The sequence below is a fragment of the Apus apus genome, chromosome 3, assembly GCF_020740795.1.
Source record: "Apus apus isolate bApuApu2 chromosome 3, bApuApu2.pri.cur, whole genome shotgun sequence".
In the NCBI taxonomy this organism is placed as follows: Eukaryota; Metazoa; Chordata; class Aves; order Apodiformes; family Apodidae; genus Apus; species Apus apus.
Genome location: NC_067284.1, coordinates 36124574 through 36140658, shown reverse-complemented (window position 1 = coordinate 36140658; position 16085 = coordinate 36124574). Strand labels below are relative to the sequence as shown.

At 39.0% G+C, this 16085-nt stretch overlaps 1 protein-coding gene across 6 annotated transcripts in view; it reads left to right on the top strand.

The window, feature by feature from the left end:
- L3MBTL3 (L3MBTL histone methyl-lysine binding protein 3) overlaps positions 1 to 16085 on the top strand; it is an 82115-nt gene that overhangs the window by 15072 nt on the left and 50958 nt on the right. For all 6 annotated transcript variants that reach the window (XM_051615289.1, XM_051615288.1, XM_051615285.1 and 3 more), the window contains exons 3-7: positions 7610 to 7721; positions 9907 to 10066; positions 11063 to 11201; positions 12312 to 12396; positions 14715 to 14806. In XM_051615289.1, the coding sequence (XP_051471249.1) occupies positions 7610 to 7721; positions 9907 to 10066; positions 11063 to 11201; positions 12312 to 12396; positions 14715 to 14806 (588 nt within the window). The remainder of the gene's footprint in view (positions 1 to 7609; positions 7722 to 9906; positions 10067 to 11062; positions 11202 to 12311; positions 12397 to 14714; positions 14807 to 16085) is intronic.

Below are 16085 nucleotides of genomic sequence, written 5' to 3'. Positions count from 1 at the left end.
ATGTAGAAAAAAAAATAAAATGATGATGAAGAAATTAACCTGTAAATAAAGTTGGGCAGCTCATATTGTAGGAAACCAACTGTAATAGTTGAATATGGTGGAATAATGGTTAGTGGTGCTTGGTATTTCCAGCTGCTCTGTGAAGAAGGTAACTGAGTGCTGTGTTTCTGGATGCATAGGTTGCAACAGCCCAAGGCAATAAAGTGCATCCTTTCCCAAGCCCATTCTGAAATTGCATTCAGGTTTGCTTGAGATAATTAACTTTTTGAAAACAGCTTACTTTTTTCTCAGTTTATTATATATTAAACAGCAGAAATACTGGTAGCATCTCAGGCAAGAACTGACTACAGTGCTTTTTTAGTGCAGAGCTAGTTCTGCCCTCATGCAGTGGCATGTGCTGCAGTGAATCTGGGGAACCATTTCTGTCTTTGGGGGAGAATCCCTGAGGATGTCCATGAGAAACATCAACAACCAGGTACGGGTTAAATTGCTGCTTCCACTGGGAAGGTGTGACTCTAGAGAGAAGCTAGGTTCCCTTCAGGTAGTGCACGGAGGAGAAAGCAAGGCAGAATAGACTATCTCTGACCACGTGTGAACCCCAGCAGATACACCTTGTGGCCTTGTCTTTTCCACCTGGAGATAACTTTATTCTGTTGCAGTCTCATGTAAATAATTAGCTCATGCTGTGCTTCATTGCCTTAGATTTCTAGTTGAAACTGCAGTCATAAAATGATGTTACCTTACTTAAAAAAATAAAAACCAAAAAGGAAATTTCACTATGAAAATTTGCTAAAACTCCAAAGCCAAGAAATGCCAGGATTAGCTTTGCCTTTGGATCTTTAATTTGGCTTCTTCATGTGCAGTCATGACAGAGTCTTCTCTTATGTGAAGACATGTTATTTTACCAAAATTTGCCATATCTTTTGGTATAGATGCCATTACACTTGTAAATAACTGGGTGGAGGATTTCAGGAAGGAAAAGGAACAGTTTTGTCATTAATGCAGGTAAATCCCACACAGGAAGGCTTAGCACTGCACTTGCTTCTACCAGAGCCTTCCTGGTGTGGTGCCCAACAGCCCACTGGAACCAAAATTTTGGCAGGTAGTAATTAATTTTTTATTTGCCACTTGCTTAGGCTCCCCGCAAGATATTTGCATTTGATACTCTGAAATATTTTGGCCAAAATAATTGAAAGGTAGTGCAGCTTTGTAGGTCAACTTCTGGATCAATAAGCATCGTCTTAACAGCCCTTAACTTCTGGCTCTGTCACTGATTTCTCTGTCACCTTAAGAAAGTCTGTTTAGCTGCAGTTTCCTATTCAGGTGGAGATAATAAGACAGATGCATTTTTCAGTGGAGAGAAACCATTGAGAAGCCCTCTGTGACTAAAATGATTCTTGAGCACTTGAGGCAGAGGTGGGAGGACTGGAAGAGCCCAAGTAAGATAAAGTAGATAAATGTTACTTCAGACAAGACTGAGGTATTGAGGGTACATAAGCTTACCATTAAGAAGAAAGGAGAGAATGTTCCTATTATTCGTTATTTTGAAAGGTTGTAATTTGTTGTTAATCCATTCCTGCTTGTGCCTGCCCAGATAAGCAAAAACTTTTTCTTTTGATTGAAATTGTTCTCTCCTTTTCCTTACTTGAGAATTAGCCTGTTGCAGTGTTACTGAAGCATCTTAAAGACTGCTCGGAGTGCTTGACTTTCTTACTGACAGCATCATTCCAGTGAGAGGGGGTCTGGCCCCTCCCCTTGGTCATGGTGTGGAATTTAAGCTCTGATGTTTATGATGTAGGGATTCCTGTATTGTCCAGGATCCTGCTTAAGTTGTTTGTCTTTTGTTGTACTTGCCAGAGCAGGAGCATGCAAACAAGACCCCTTCTCATCATTAAAGAAATAGCCAGGTGCAGGAGCACATTCTCCTAACCTTCTGCGTCCCTCAAAAAGTAAAAATGTTGTGACTAGGCAAACATCAGGAGTCACATGCTTACTGAGTGCTTTGAAATAAGCTGGGAGCCGAGTACTCCAAGGATGAAGAGCCAGGAAGAGACATTTTTGTTTTCTTCTCTAAGTGGCTGAGAACAGAGGTTTTGTTTCAGGAATTACTCTGCAGTGCATTGTACAGTAATTGCTAGAGTGCCTCAAGCTTTTTCAGTTACATGTTCTTTGTTATTTCAGTGGGTTTTTTTAAAAAAGAAAATAAACATTAATTCTGCTTTCAAACCTTGTAGAGTAAATAAGACTGGCTTTAATGCTTGAAGAAAAAGCATGAAAATACCCAACAGCTGCCTCATTTTCTGAATGCAATTCAGCTTCTGCCTGGGGCAGGGGTTCTGTGGAAAAAGTATGTGATTGTGCATGTGAAGACTGTATTACACACATTAAGAAGAAGAGAATGGTTGAATGGACAAGTTCTGACATTTACGAACTTTTTCAACTTAAATAATACGAAAAAAATAATTTGGCATGTACCACGATGTAGCTGGACAGTACAAATGTCTAAAGGCAGTTTCTTTGCTTTAAAGTGAGGAGGAGCTGTAAGATGCCAGAAAGGCTCTAATTTATCTGAGCATTCCCACTAAAATCACTCTGATTAAACAGTAACTAAAATCAAGAAGGATGAGTGTAATTCTTTGGCTTGTATCACTGGAGTCCCATGTTGGTTCTCTTGACAGGTTACTGTATAACTCTGCTACTTTAGTTACTTCTTGGTTACTCCATAGGCTTGCAGAGTGTTTACTCAATTTAATTTTGTTTTGCATAATATAAGTATTGCAAGTTTCTTCTAAGTCCAAAATCACACTATTGTGGGTTCGAGCTCAGTTTTATTCCTGAAGTTCCTGTCGAAAAGCAGCAACATCTGTCTTCATTGCAATGAACTTTGTCCCTGTCTTGCCCAGTAGATGGTAGTGTTGGCTGTTTTTTCTAATATATTTAAAGCTGTGCTTTAAGATGTGTGGGATTTTTTATTCTTTTTTGTCCTGTGTACTTTAAGTGTTCTTCCTTTTATTTCTACCTGTTCTCCCAAATAGTATTTTTACTTTGTAGAAGACAGTGGAAGCCTTTATTCTAATTTTATCTACGTGGGTACTGGTAGGAACTTGTACACTCCCAAAGGGCACAAATAACAGCAAATGGAGATAGTCTGATCTTTGTTGCTCTGAATTAGACACATGCAACAGCAAGGACATAATACGAAACTAGATTGTATGTATTTCTTTCCAATAGGTTCGAGTTCCTAGGAATTATGATAGACATTTCACATTGTTTGCAAATTTATCCCATATAGTGACAAATACACAGAGTATTTTTATGAAATGTAGAGAAAAAGGACTGAAAGCTCTTTTAGCAATTCCCCCTATGTAAAACTACAGAGTGCCTTCCAGCCTGCATGATAAAGTGAACAATTTCCATTAGAACAGCAAGATCCTAAAGCCCCAGGAGGAGGGACAGTGTAAGTCCACCTGCAGTGTTATGCTTAGTTGCATCCACTAAGAGAAAGTGAATTTCCATGGTTGAGTCCAGCACGTGGTGGGCAAAGAATGACAGGCTGGTCAAGACGGTGAAGAATCATTTTCACATGAAGAGCAGAGGAGCTTGTGCTTAGCCTAATGAAATGAAGTCTAGGGGTACAGAGTTTATTGCTTCAAATGTATACCCAGAGAGGAAGTGCTAGGGTACTAGAGCTATATAATCTGCAGAGTAATGCTGGGTTAAGAATAGATGAGTGTAAACTAGCTATGAATAAGTGTAGATGAAAAGTTAGAAGGTTTTTTGAGAAAGAGATTTAGGAATGGACTTTAAGCAGAGGTACTGGTAACAGAAAATCTGGCAGTTTCTCCATTGCAGTTGAAACATTAAATACTTTAGAGTGATACTATTGCCTGCAATAAACAAAGGCTTCGTCTCAGTGACTTACGATACTTCTTCCAGTCCTGTGTAAATTTCAGTGCAAATTTAATTAAAAAAATATTTATTCATAGTAATTTTGATCCCTGTAGAAGAACTAAGCATGTGGATAGATAGAAATGGTTCAGAAAGTATTTAGAATGTTTATTATCTATTTAAGTCTTGATTTTCCTCAATGTGTTCTTTACCTCTTGAATGAATATTAAAATATTCCTGGGGACTAAATAAGCAGTCATATAAGCTGAAGTCCTGGTATTGCAGGACATCATTTCCCAATAATGTGAAAATGTACTTTCAGCTCTTGAGTGGAAGGAATCTCTAATGATGTTTAAATGGAAGCTACTGTTTAATTCCCTTTTGATCCTTGTTGAAATTGCTAAACATGGCAGCTAAGTAAGTTCTGTGTTGTATGCTTACCCACCAACAGTTGGACTCATCCTGCCAACTTAGTTTATGAAATATTTGTATTAAAAGAGGTGCAGCAGCTCAAAATGCGTATTTTTACTCGTTGCTCACCTGTACATGAAACTTTGAAATTTAAATTCTCTACACAAATATTATATTTATTTCTGTTTGTCTTGCTGTGGATTTGCTCATGAAAGCTGTTGAGGCTTCTTTGTTTTCTTCTTTGCCTTCTGACCTTTTAAGACTGTTGTGTGGGATAGACTTAGCTTCTTAAGAGGTTACTTAATATTTGCAAACATGCATTTGACAAAAGTCAAGTGGATTAAATTCATATCCAACAAGCTTTTAATTTATTGTCTTTTAAACACTGAAGTAAAAAAAAAAAAATCAGGCTTCTTTGTGAGATGGTTTTTAAAAGTACTCAATAGTGACCTGACTGTTTTTCCATCAATGGGGATTTTACTTTTTGCTTTAACCAAGACAGGTTTAAGGAAAATCCTTTCATCCAATGCCAAATTATGTATTTACTTAAGGAGTTTTGTGGCTCAAAACCAAATCTTTACTTGTCAGAAAGCTATGGATCCGTCCTCAGAAGTTAGCTCAATGACACTGTTTCCTTCTTCAGTATCACCTGCTGCAAACTTCCAGAATGTCAAGACACCTAGGGAAGTATATGAGAGGACTGCTCTTACTATATTTGAGCTTGGATCACCAGAAATAAAAGACACATTATGACAGAACCTTTAGGTTTTTTTCTCGCCTACTTTCTAAGTAGAAGAAGCTTACAAAAGTGTTGAATGTTTTCATGGACACGTAAGCCACTGTCAATCTAGATCCTTTTAGTCATGCTTCCAGCAGTAGATACTAGTTGGCACATTGCTTTGGCAACTCTTAACACTGTGATGACTTTGTGTGGCATGCTGCTCTGCACATCTTTTGATTGCATTTTTAAGCAGTTAACCTCAGTCACAGGTATTTAATTGCTTTTCCTCCTCAGCTAAAACCAGAATATGACTTCCCAGGCCTGAGGCATTTTTCTGGTCAGCTAGGGAGAGATCATTGTCCACAGTAATTCTGAAACTGTAGCTGAGGAAGCAATGAGTGAAAGCAGACATACCTGCTTCAAGTTTGTGTCTGAGCAGGAGCTGGAGGCCTTGGTCACTGGTAGAGGCAAGGGTGTGGGCAAAACAGGAGGTACAGAGGTCCTGCGAGGCAGAGGGCCCGGGCGCACTGTCATGCCCTGCTGCCTGCTGAGGCAGTAGCAAGCGGTTCCTCTCCGTCGCTGAGCGCATCCTGGCACAGTGGTCTGACCACTGAAGAGTGGCTTCCTTAACTGTTAGGCACGTGCTACCAGGAAGAACCTCCAGTGGAAAGGTAGCGGGGGACAGACTTCCCTGCCATTGTCAGTCTTCATCATTTGATGGTTGCCAGTCAGGCCTCTGAAGCCAGAAGGGCTGGCAGGTCACTGCACCTGCTAGGGTGATCTCCTTGTGTACCACAGGAAGACCTGGTGGAGGAGGAATGTGTGAGTAGTGTCAGGGCTGAACACAAGCCAGATCATGCAGAAATGTCACAGCTATTATTTGGACTGTTCAGAAATACCTTTGATATGTGTATTTTCCAGCTGATGCTGTATGAAGGTGCAGGAGAACATTCCCAGAGATGGGTTAGTAACCTCCCTGTGGCCTGTTGGTTTGTGGGCTGCAGCACTGTGTTTTAGTCTGTGCTCACAGCCTGCTTGCTGAGCCAGCTGCTGCAGTTAGAGGTCCTGGAAGCAAGGAAGGTTTTCTCTTGGGGATAGATCCACCTACTGCAAAGGTAGCAAAGCACCAATAGCAGTAATGAGCCTAACCAAAATAGGATCCAGTCTGGGTGCGTAAATGAGCCGTAAGACCCAAGGATCCTCTTCTGAATGTTAACTGCACTGCTTTTCCTAGGGTGGAACAGTGTGAATGTCCGTCCACAAACTGGAGTATGAGCATGTGGTGTAACTGCGTTTGGTTGGCTTTCAAAGCTGAACTCCTGGTCTTTCAGTCCAGATGGATTTATCAACAGTTTGTCCACACTTGTGTATCTGTTTTGAGCACAGCTGATTGCAAGTAAAAATCTTGGCTCTGGAAGTTGTATGACTGTGTGAGGTCTTCCTCTCCCTCCATTCAACTTGTTATTTCTGAGCTGCTCACATTCTTTTAAGACCTGGTGGCTCTTTGCAAATACTGAGGCTGGAAGTACTGTTAGTGAAAGCACACTGTTGTGCTGTATATGTCATCGTTCCTTTTTTTTCAGCCAGAATGGCTTATTTTCAGTACTATACCATAGCATGGTTTAAACTGAGTGGGAGGGATTAATCCTGCAGCCCCCAGAGGCACAGAGGTGATCACTGTAGTGCCAGGCAATTGTTCCCCTTCTCATTTTCCCAAGGTGAAGTTGTCTGACCAGAGAAACAGAAATAGGGTTCATGCTATTGCCCTGAAGAAATAATCTGACTGGTAGGTGCTGGGGAGCTTTGAAAGACTCTCAGGTGCAATTTTTCCTCTTGATCTCTGTTGGTGAGGGCACCTCACTGCTGGAGACCCTGCCCTCTGTGGCAAAGCCCAGAGAAACAGCCCCTTTCCTGTTCAGAGCAGACTTACACGGACAAAGTGCTGCCTTGAGTTCAACCCATGTAACCAGCTGGGCCTGCAAACCAAGTAGTCACAGGGAAGCTGAAGTTTATTTTCGTCTGGTAGCACTGTAATCATTACAGCATTTGGAAGACGCTTGTCTGTTGGCAGCAGGATGGATATAACTCCCGGTGCTCTTGTGTAAGCACAGCATGTGGGGTATTGAGCCTTGCTTCTGGCTGACAGCAATATCACATTCAGCATGTAATTAAACAGCTCATAAACTGTCTTGAGATGTTTGTTTATGTGCACTTTACAGTGGAGAAGGACTCTGTTTTCAGAGGATGCTGAAATTTCTGTGCTCTGTGAAGCATTTTTATTTGACATTCAGTTCCTTTTTCCTTGATAAAAATACCGATGTGTGTTTGTAAGTTAGATACGGATCTGCTTGTGATCTGCATCTGTAGCAATATCTATTGCAAATTAATATTTTTAGATAACAAAATGAGTTTGCATTTTGCTTGACATAAACAAGAAAGGCAGGTGTGTCCAATGCGTAGCGGATAAGCAGAAACACATAGAAATGTGAGGACATTGTGCAAAAACTATTCTGGTGAATGGGGTAAGACACTGTAAGCGAGTATTAGTAAATGTTTACTATGCTCTATGCCATTTGTTTTGTCTTGCAGTTTAGAGTGAATGAATTTGGGGCCCTGGAAGTGATTACAGATGAAAGCGAGATGGAAAGTGTTAAAAAAGCAACTGCTACCACAACCTGGATGGTTCCAACTGCTCAAGAAGGTCAGTTAAGAGGAGGCAAACATTTTCTGTGGTAGACTTTATTTTGTTTAATATGTCAGTTTTTCTTAAAGATTTTCCCTTCCCCCAGTAAAAAAGTAAATTGCTTTAATGCACAAGGTATCTCTGATGGTGTTACCTATTTCCTGAGGTGTAAACAGGTATGAAAATAAATGCATTTTAAGTCAGAAGGAAATAATTCTGCTGTAAAGTATCTGAAATTCAATTATACCCACAATTTTTTCTAATATTATTTTTTTCTAACTTCAGAATTGGTATTCTCCCTCTATTTAATTTGCAAAGTAGTAACTTCCTTACTTTAAACTGAGGATTTTGTTGAACTGACTGCCCACAGACTTTATTAACTGCCTTCAGTTCATTGGTGGCCAAAGTACATGCACTGTAAATTGCCTTCACATGATCCTGGCTGCTACTGAGCTACTACCACCAAAATCAGTGTATATCTACACTGCCTTGCTCCTGCTGACTATGCTTTCTTACAGTACTAAAATTAGTGTATAGTAGCCATTTATCTTGAATGATAAAATTCTAATAATTGTAGTATCTGTAACAAATAAGGACTTTCCTGGATTTAAAATACTAATATAAGGAGACACCTTTTTTGTGCAAGGAAAGTTGCTTTACGTGTTCAGAAATCCTGAAAATGTTGATACATCGACTCCAGCAATGGTGGTGTAGAGTGAAAGTGTGTTTCACAACTAGTTTTGTGATTACTTAAAAGCTGCCTAGTTTTTTTTCCTTGTTACTATATTTTATCAATTTTCTTTTAAAATACGCATTCTATAAGTACTTTGAGAAGCAAACTTCAGAATTTTGGTTTAAAATTCATCAGTATAAGCACAGTAAGCAAAGTCAATGAAAGTTCCTTTGCTCCTCCCCTACCGTTAATTATTAATTGTCATATGACTTCTGTGAATGGGTGAAACATTTACACCAGTGGCAAAGCAGTTTGGGCCTCAGCTGTGAGGTGTGAAACTTCAGATCACAGCTACTGTGATCTGTAGATATGTCTTCAAGGCAATGCCAGTTACTTCAGATGAATATCTGTGATGAGAGTGGCAACAGTATGATACCATAGTAGGTCAACAGGTTCTCTCCTTAGACTGAGAGGTCAGTTACCTACAGTAAAGCTTATGGATTTACCCACCACAGTGTGATAAACCTAAAAGAAGTAGTTCTGCTACTGAATTAAAGTGTGTTTATGGACACATAATCATACCAAGTAAGCATCCTACTGCTACCTTATACTGTCGTTGGTTAATTTAATGTTCCCCAAAGATAAAAATGTTGCTAAAATTTTCCGTTGTGAGGAAATAATTTTTTTGAACTAGTAATGATGCTGGAGTGTAAATATAGCACTTAAATTCTGTATTCTTCTAGTGGAGCTATTCTGCAGCAAGAATCATTTGACTCTGCTCTCAAAGGCAGTCAGTGCTCAAGAAAAAGAAACAGTTTGTGACTTGAAATTTGCCTTTTGAGGGGGACCAAAGTCAATGACCTGCCCTAGAAGTTGGATAACTTGTCAGTGCTTTGTACTTGCCTGTGAGTGAAATAAAGGGCATGCTCTCCTAAGCTACATGCCTCTTCTGGGGAAATAGTAGCTTAGGATGAGTGAGTTTCTAACTGAGTGACTTAGTATTTGAAAATTCCTTGGTTACAAATTAGTGATTTTTTTTACTTCTGGTAGACAGACCTCAGGCAAGTTGAGCAATAGCTACTGCTGTGAGAGACTGTAGGATGTAGTCAGTTATTAACTTCCAGAAATAAGTTCACCTATTGAAAGATAATTCCCCATAGAAACTTCTTCCCAAATGACCCTATATATGGATCAGAAATGAGGCACGTCAGCAGGAGATGAGGTGATGGACTCTATGCAGCAATGATTCTTTGGGCAATCAGCATGGTGCCTGTCACAGAATTCACTCCTGTGAGTAGCCACATCAAGCCATATTGAAGTGTCACTGATGACAGAAGCATGAAATTGGAGAATTCCTCTGTAATACGAAAACCCAACTTTCTTGTCTGGGATATGGACCCCACACAGAAAATAACGCCCAGTTCTTCATTCTGACAAGACTGGAGTGACTTTGTTTTTCTGTTTGGCCTGTTGAGGATGTTTAAAAATATATTGCCTCTACCTAAGTGAAGTTATTTTTTCATTGTGCAGCCTTTTCAGAAAAGACAGGGATCCCTACAAGGTTGAAGGAAACTGCAAAAATGGATGGACTTGTTTTCTGTGAAAACTGTTACCGCTATGGTACCATAGAAGAATTTGTTCCTGAAGGGAAATTTTGCAGCCAGAAATGTGCCCAGCAAGTAAAAAACAAGTAGGTGCTATTATAAAGCATTAGAAACAAAGAATTTGGCATAAATGCAGCATGAGATAAAAGCTTAGGATAAAATGTTAGTGGTGGGGCAAAGGGAGATGTTAAACAGCCATGATTTGGTGAGTCTCTGTTGGATTATAATGTTTTTTCATTGTTTCTCATGTAAATGCATTAAGAATGTTTGGTTTTGTCTAACACTGCTGTTGAAGGCAGTCTTTTTTGCTCAGAAAGTACTATGCTGTGCTGTCAGATGCTAGTGGTAGAAAAGTCTATGGGATGCATGAATCAGTGTCAGACTCCCACCCTGTTTCATAATCACTAGAATTGAGATAATCAGTAATGACATGGTTGGTGTGGTAAATTAATTATAATTAAGTGTAAGAGCTGTGTTATAGATGACAGTGAGTGAAAACATGGGCATACTGTAGTTTCTCAGTTCCTTTTTGTTTAGCTAGTGCATCTTACCAGAAAAGGTTTTTGTTACTATGTCCATTCCATATTACTGCATTATGGCAGGTTTTAACATCTATGATTTTGTGCATTTCCCGTTGTTCTTAGCTAATTACTTCAAAGTTTTCTGTTCTGATGGCTTGTTTAGTAATTTGTACAGTCGCATGCCAGCTTTCTCCAATTGTGTTTGTCAGGCTTAACAATTACCTTTGCTTTCCTTTCTGTGAAATGCCCTGCAGTCCTAAACATTTCAGTTTGCTTCTCCATGAGACTTGATGACACATGGGAAAAGACACACTTTTTAAAGCATGCAGAACTTGTTCACTGTAAGCTGACTGCTTTCCTTTTGCAGTTGCTGCTGTGTGTCTTTGAGATGAATTATTTTGACAGATGTAATTTTCAGTAGTATTTCTAAGAATATATTTGGTATAATACCCTGGGTCCCACAAACACCTGACTTTCAGATTTACTTGCTCTTTACTTGTGTTATGAATATGAGCAGTGAAACAGTGTTGACTTTGTGTCATTGTGTTACTTTTGTAATAGAGAACCAAAGGAGGAAAAGCCCAGCGTGGAATGCAATGGGGAAGATGATTCCAAAGGCATTCGGAAAAGAAAAGCAAAGTTACCTCTCAAAGAAGAGTCCAGGGATAATGGGGAGAAGAAGGAGAATCCTGATGAAGCTGTTAGTATGCATCATAAATCCCATTCCAACAAGTATTTCAGTGAGAGTTTTGCCTTACATTGTAATGTAAATAAATTCATCACCCTACAAAGAGGAGTGTCTGCATTACTGTATCAAAATCACAATAAGTAGTTAGTTCACTTACCAATTTAATTAGGCCTCATCAGTGAATTCTAATTATTGACAGTGAACTGGAGGTGGCTGCTTTATATCTCTTTTCCCTCCTTTTTTAAGATCAGAACAAAAGTAATTTAAAGGAAAAGTGATACTAACCTAGACTTGCTGTGTCTTCAGCATAGAAAAATAGGAGTATGTATTTCCTGATATCTATTAATTTGTCACTCTGGACATGAGTAAATTATTGTAGGCAAATAATTTATTTGTAAAGAAAGCAACATTACAGTTAAGAAGAGAATACTTTTGATTTTCTTGAGGTAAAGATTTGGTTTTGTTCTGTATTGCAACACAGTGTGCTTTGTGGCACCTTTTATTTTTTTCCTTTTGGATTTATTCTACATTTTTGAACAAACCTATTGAAGGATCTTCCATATAGCAGCATCTTAGACAAAAGTCAGAGGACACCTTTGCTTCTGTGCATCTGCTTTCCCAAATGACTGCTTACTCTGTTCATCTATGTAGGGGCTAACAAAACATAATGCACTGACAATGAAACAAATACAAAGGATCAGTGCCATTTTATATTTAGTAAAGCAATTGGACATTTGAAAAAAGCAGGTGAATGCTGTGAGAGGTTTTCCTTTGAATTATTTTGAAAGCAACAAGCCTATCAAAGACACTGCTAATTATCTCCAGCTCAGCCAGGCTTGCTGAAGGCTTCATGATCTATCCCTGGTTTAGACAAGGCTTGCTGGCTGTATGCTTGCTGTTGAGAGTCCTTCTGTTTGTCATTTCCACCGTGTTTGCCATGATTTGTCTCTGATGTCTTGCTTTGTGTTTATTAGACGTTTGCAGGTTGGTTTGAGGTAGTGGAGAGCTATGTCAGTAGCCATTTAAATGAAGTCACAGTCAAATCTTGGATATCTCTGGTTTTGCTGTACTATACCTGGAACTAATGAGTTTACTGTACTCTTTTTTTTTTTTTTCGTTTAGGAGGACAAACCTGAAGGAAGGATCTTGAGAGTCTCACAGAAAGCCAGGAGAAAAAGAAAAGGGGAAATAACAGTTTTGAAACAAAGTAAGTTAGACTGTGAATAAAAAATTTCAACTGTCAGTTCTTTAGGTAGTATCCATCTCTTACTGTGAATTGCTAGCATTGTTCCACTGAATTGGTATTCCCTATTTAGTACGTTTTTGTGAATTCTGCAAAAAGAGAGTGCCAGTGTTACTTGTAGCAATGAGGTTTTGAGGATTGAAGACCTGTGAGAGCCAAGTGAAAACTGGGAAAAAAAACCCCATCACTTGGAGATTGATTACCTTTTACAGAGATCTAGTTTATTTACCTCAGGTGGTGTGGAGGAGGATATAGTGAGTGTGAGTATAAATGTAATTGGTGCACATTTTAGGGTGGTTTTTTCATCCTTCTGAAGAGTGCTGATATTAAAGGGAATCAGGCCCATTGAGTTTTCAGATGTTGAAAGACATGTATTAAGCACAAGTGAAAGTTGACTTTTGTTTCCTTGGGCATCAATTTTATATGTACAGTATGTGCTGGAAATAGACACATTTATGGCATAGTTTAGGAATAATTGCTATAATCAGTCCAAAGGGATGTACACTGCACCAAGATGCAGCGTAAATGTAATAAAACATATTTTAAATGACTACTTTTTTTTCAAGCTATTTGTATGATAGGTACCTTTAGGAAGAACTGGAGAATCAGCTGCTATTATATCTCAGTGCTACACCAAGCACAAACCTACATCTTGCTCTCCAGAGTGCTTCTTAGGGTAGACTTGAGAGCTGTTACCAGAAGTTTCTGGGCCATTTAACCAGCACAGAGCTTCAAGTAGCTCTACTACACACTAGGCAGATAAAATGCTAACTGAAGATGCAACACATAGAAGTTATGGAAGATTCCCTTCCCAAGATAAAATTACTCCCGAAATACAAATATTATTTCTACAGTTGTTTCCAAAGCTGAGATGAAAGAAGTGTGTGAGATACAAGCAAAAAGCTGATGCTCTATGGAAATTACTGCTGTCCACTGACAGAAGGATCTGCATAGATTTCTTCTGTTGTTTGTTTTTTTTTAATTTGGGAAAATGTCAGTTCAGCACAGGAGATTTTATATAAAAGACTAACTCCTGTTCAGAACCAAGCACATAAATGTGTATTATTGTGCTGAGCAGCACATCCCTTAAATGGAATAGATAAAAACTGACTAAATCACAGCTAACATGAATGTACTTTAATAGCATTGAGTGATCACTGTGATTCTGAAATTTGTTAATTTTTGTTACATTGTCAGCTTTCTTCAGGAGTTCATTGCTATTGTTATGGCTCACATTTTAATCATAAAAATGCTTAGCCAGGCTGTTACTTAAGAGGCTCATTTCTCTTGTGAGTAGCCCACAGTCAGGATCAGGCCAGAATTATACTGTGGACTGGGAAAAGTCCTTCTGGTAGCATGAGCTTATGGTCTGAAATGCTAAGCTACATGTACAGAGGAGATGTTTTAGGTGAAGATCAGCAGAGCAGAGTGGAAGTGTGTGAAAAGTAGATGCATACATGGCCAGTCTCAGAAGCCATCTGTTTTTGAAATTCCTGGCTTTTGCTAATGCCCTTAGTGCCTTATTTTCAAGGCCTAGAAACTGACTTACAGATGTGACTGTAGCCAATATTAAAGTTACTGTGCAGGTGCATACAAGTGTTCATACTATATGAACAAACCTGAAAGTGGAGGTTTCTGTCAAATGTTAATGATGTGAAGGAGGACCAAAACAATGATGACAGTTCAGATGGCTTGGAGAATTTACTGTTAAATCACTGCCTCTTCATCCGAAGCCACCATACTACAGAAGTGATGGAGTAGGACAGAAGCATTCTGAACACTCTCAAAGGGTAAAGTATTTCAACTGTGGTTAAAAAATCCCAAAACATGTCATGAGTACTGTCCAATAGAAAATACTTTCCTGGAAAATAAATTATTGGGGAAAAAAAGTAAAATGTTGATCTACTTTGTGATTTAAACTGATCTTTTTGGACATTTGCAAATTGTGTATCTTAATACTTCTTATAAGCCATAAGGGAAAAGGGACAGGTGGCAAGACTTCGTAAGTTGTTCTTGTCAAATGAAAGCTTTTTCTTGTTACTTACCAAGATTGGAACTGCTGGAAACCTTTCCATACAAAACAGTAACCTTCATGTTCCTGGTACCATTAAAGTCACAGAGCGACTACTTTCGCTGAAAAAAGATTTGAGAAGCACCATCAATACATTTAATAATATGTGGATTTGAGATACGTGTATTGTAAACTTCAAAGTGTTTGTGTTTTTTTTTCTTAAGCAGATAACAGTCACAGAATTCTTTTGCTATTGTCTGCTTCTTTACAGCTGTACCCTCTAAAGGAAGGCAGGCATGGTGTTGGGCATCCTATCTAGAGGAAGAAAAAGCTGTTGCAGTACCTACTAAGCTTTTTAAAGAGGTATGACCTTCTGAAGTTGAAATCAGTCAACCATGTAAGATAATGAAATTTCTAGGAAATAAATTTTAAAAAATAATTTTGAAGATCCTGTGCTTCTCTAGGGGGAATGCTACATGGTTAATATGATGCTGTCTGTCAGCAGTCATCAAGATAGTCAGAATATGTGAAACTACTTATCTGCTTTTTCTGTAGTTGTAGATGAATGGTATCAACTGAGACTACAGAAAGCAGATGCTTTTCTGAAATCTGCCAGCCTTTCCTTCTAATCTGTGGAGCTAAAAATCTGATACATACCCTCATTTTTTCATGCCATATCATTCTCTTTAAATATGTTTAGAAAGGTGGTACAAAGGTTATGTTTTGCTTGTTGCTTTGATTATATTACCTGTCTTTTTGCAGCTCCTGTTACTACATCAGAAACTAGTTTGGCTTGTTTCCATTTCACCTGTCATCTGATCAGATGTCACATCATAATTATCTCACTTGTCCTTTGCCTGCTATGGTAGTCTTTGTCATTTCAGTGCTTCCTCTAGTGCTGTCTCTCTTGCTTGGAAGAGAGCTCTGTAGGTACACGCACAAAGCTTCTGTGCTGTTCTCTTTTGCAAAACCTGGCAAAATATGAACATGTCTCAGCTGTTGTATTTCTGCCATGTATATCTGGTATTATTTTTTGATAATTCTCTTCTTTGTTGTAGTCTGTTCCTCACACCCATTTCTTTCTGTTTGCTGTATACTTCAACCGCAGAGTCTTTTGTGCAGGTTTTAGCTTTTTAGCTTACGCGTGCATGTGATGCTGACCTTTAGTTGTTGCTTTTAGACATTACTGAGGTACAAAAGTAAAGAACTAGGACTGCAATGTACAGAATCCATAGATTTGTTTGTGCAAAACCAGCAGTGACCTGACTATCCTTACTTATGTCCCCCTGTGCTATATACTGGTTGAAAAATGAACAAGAGAAAAATCCAAATAAGCAAGTGTCTATCTGGAAGGTAGATTTACAAAGCATTGCTCTGCCTGTCTCCGGTCTCCTATGAGGACAGGCTGGGAGAGTTTGTGTTGTTAAGGCTGGAGAAGAGAATACCCTGGGTTGACCTCATAGTGGCCTTCCAGTACCTGAAGAGGCTACAGGGAAGCTGGGGAGGAACTTTTTACAAGGGCTTGTAGTGGGAGGAGAGGGGGAAATGGATTAAAACTGGAAGAGAGGAGACTTAGGTTAGACATTAGGAAGAAATTCTTTAGTGTGAGGGTGGTGAGACACTGGCACACGTTGCCCACGGA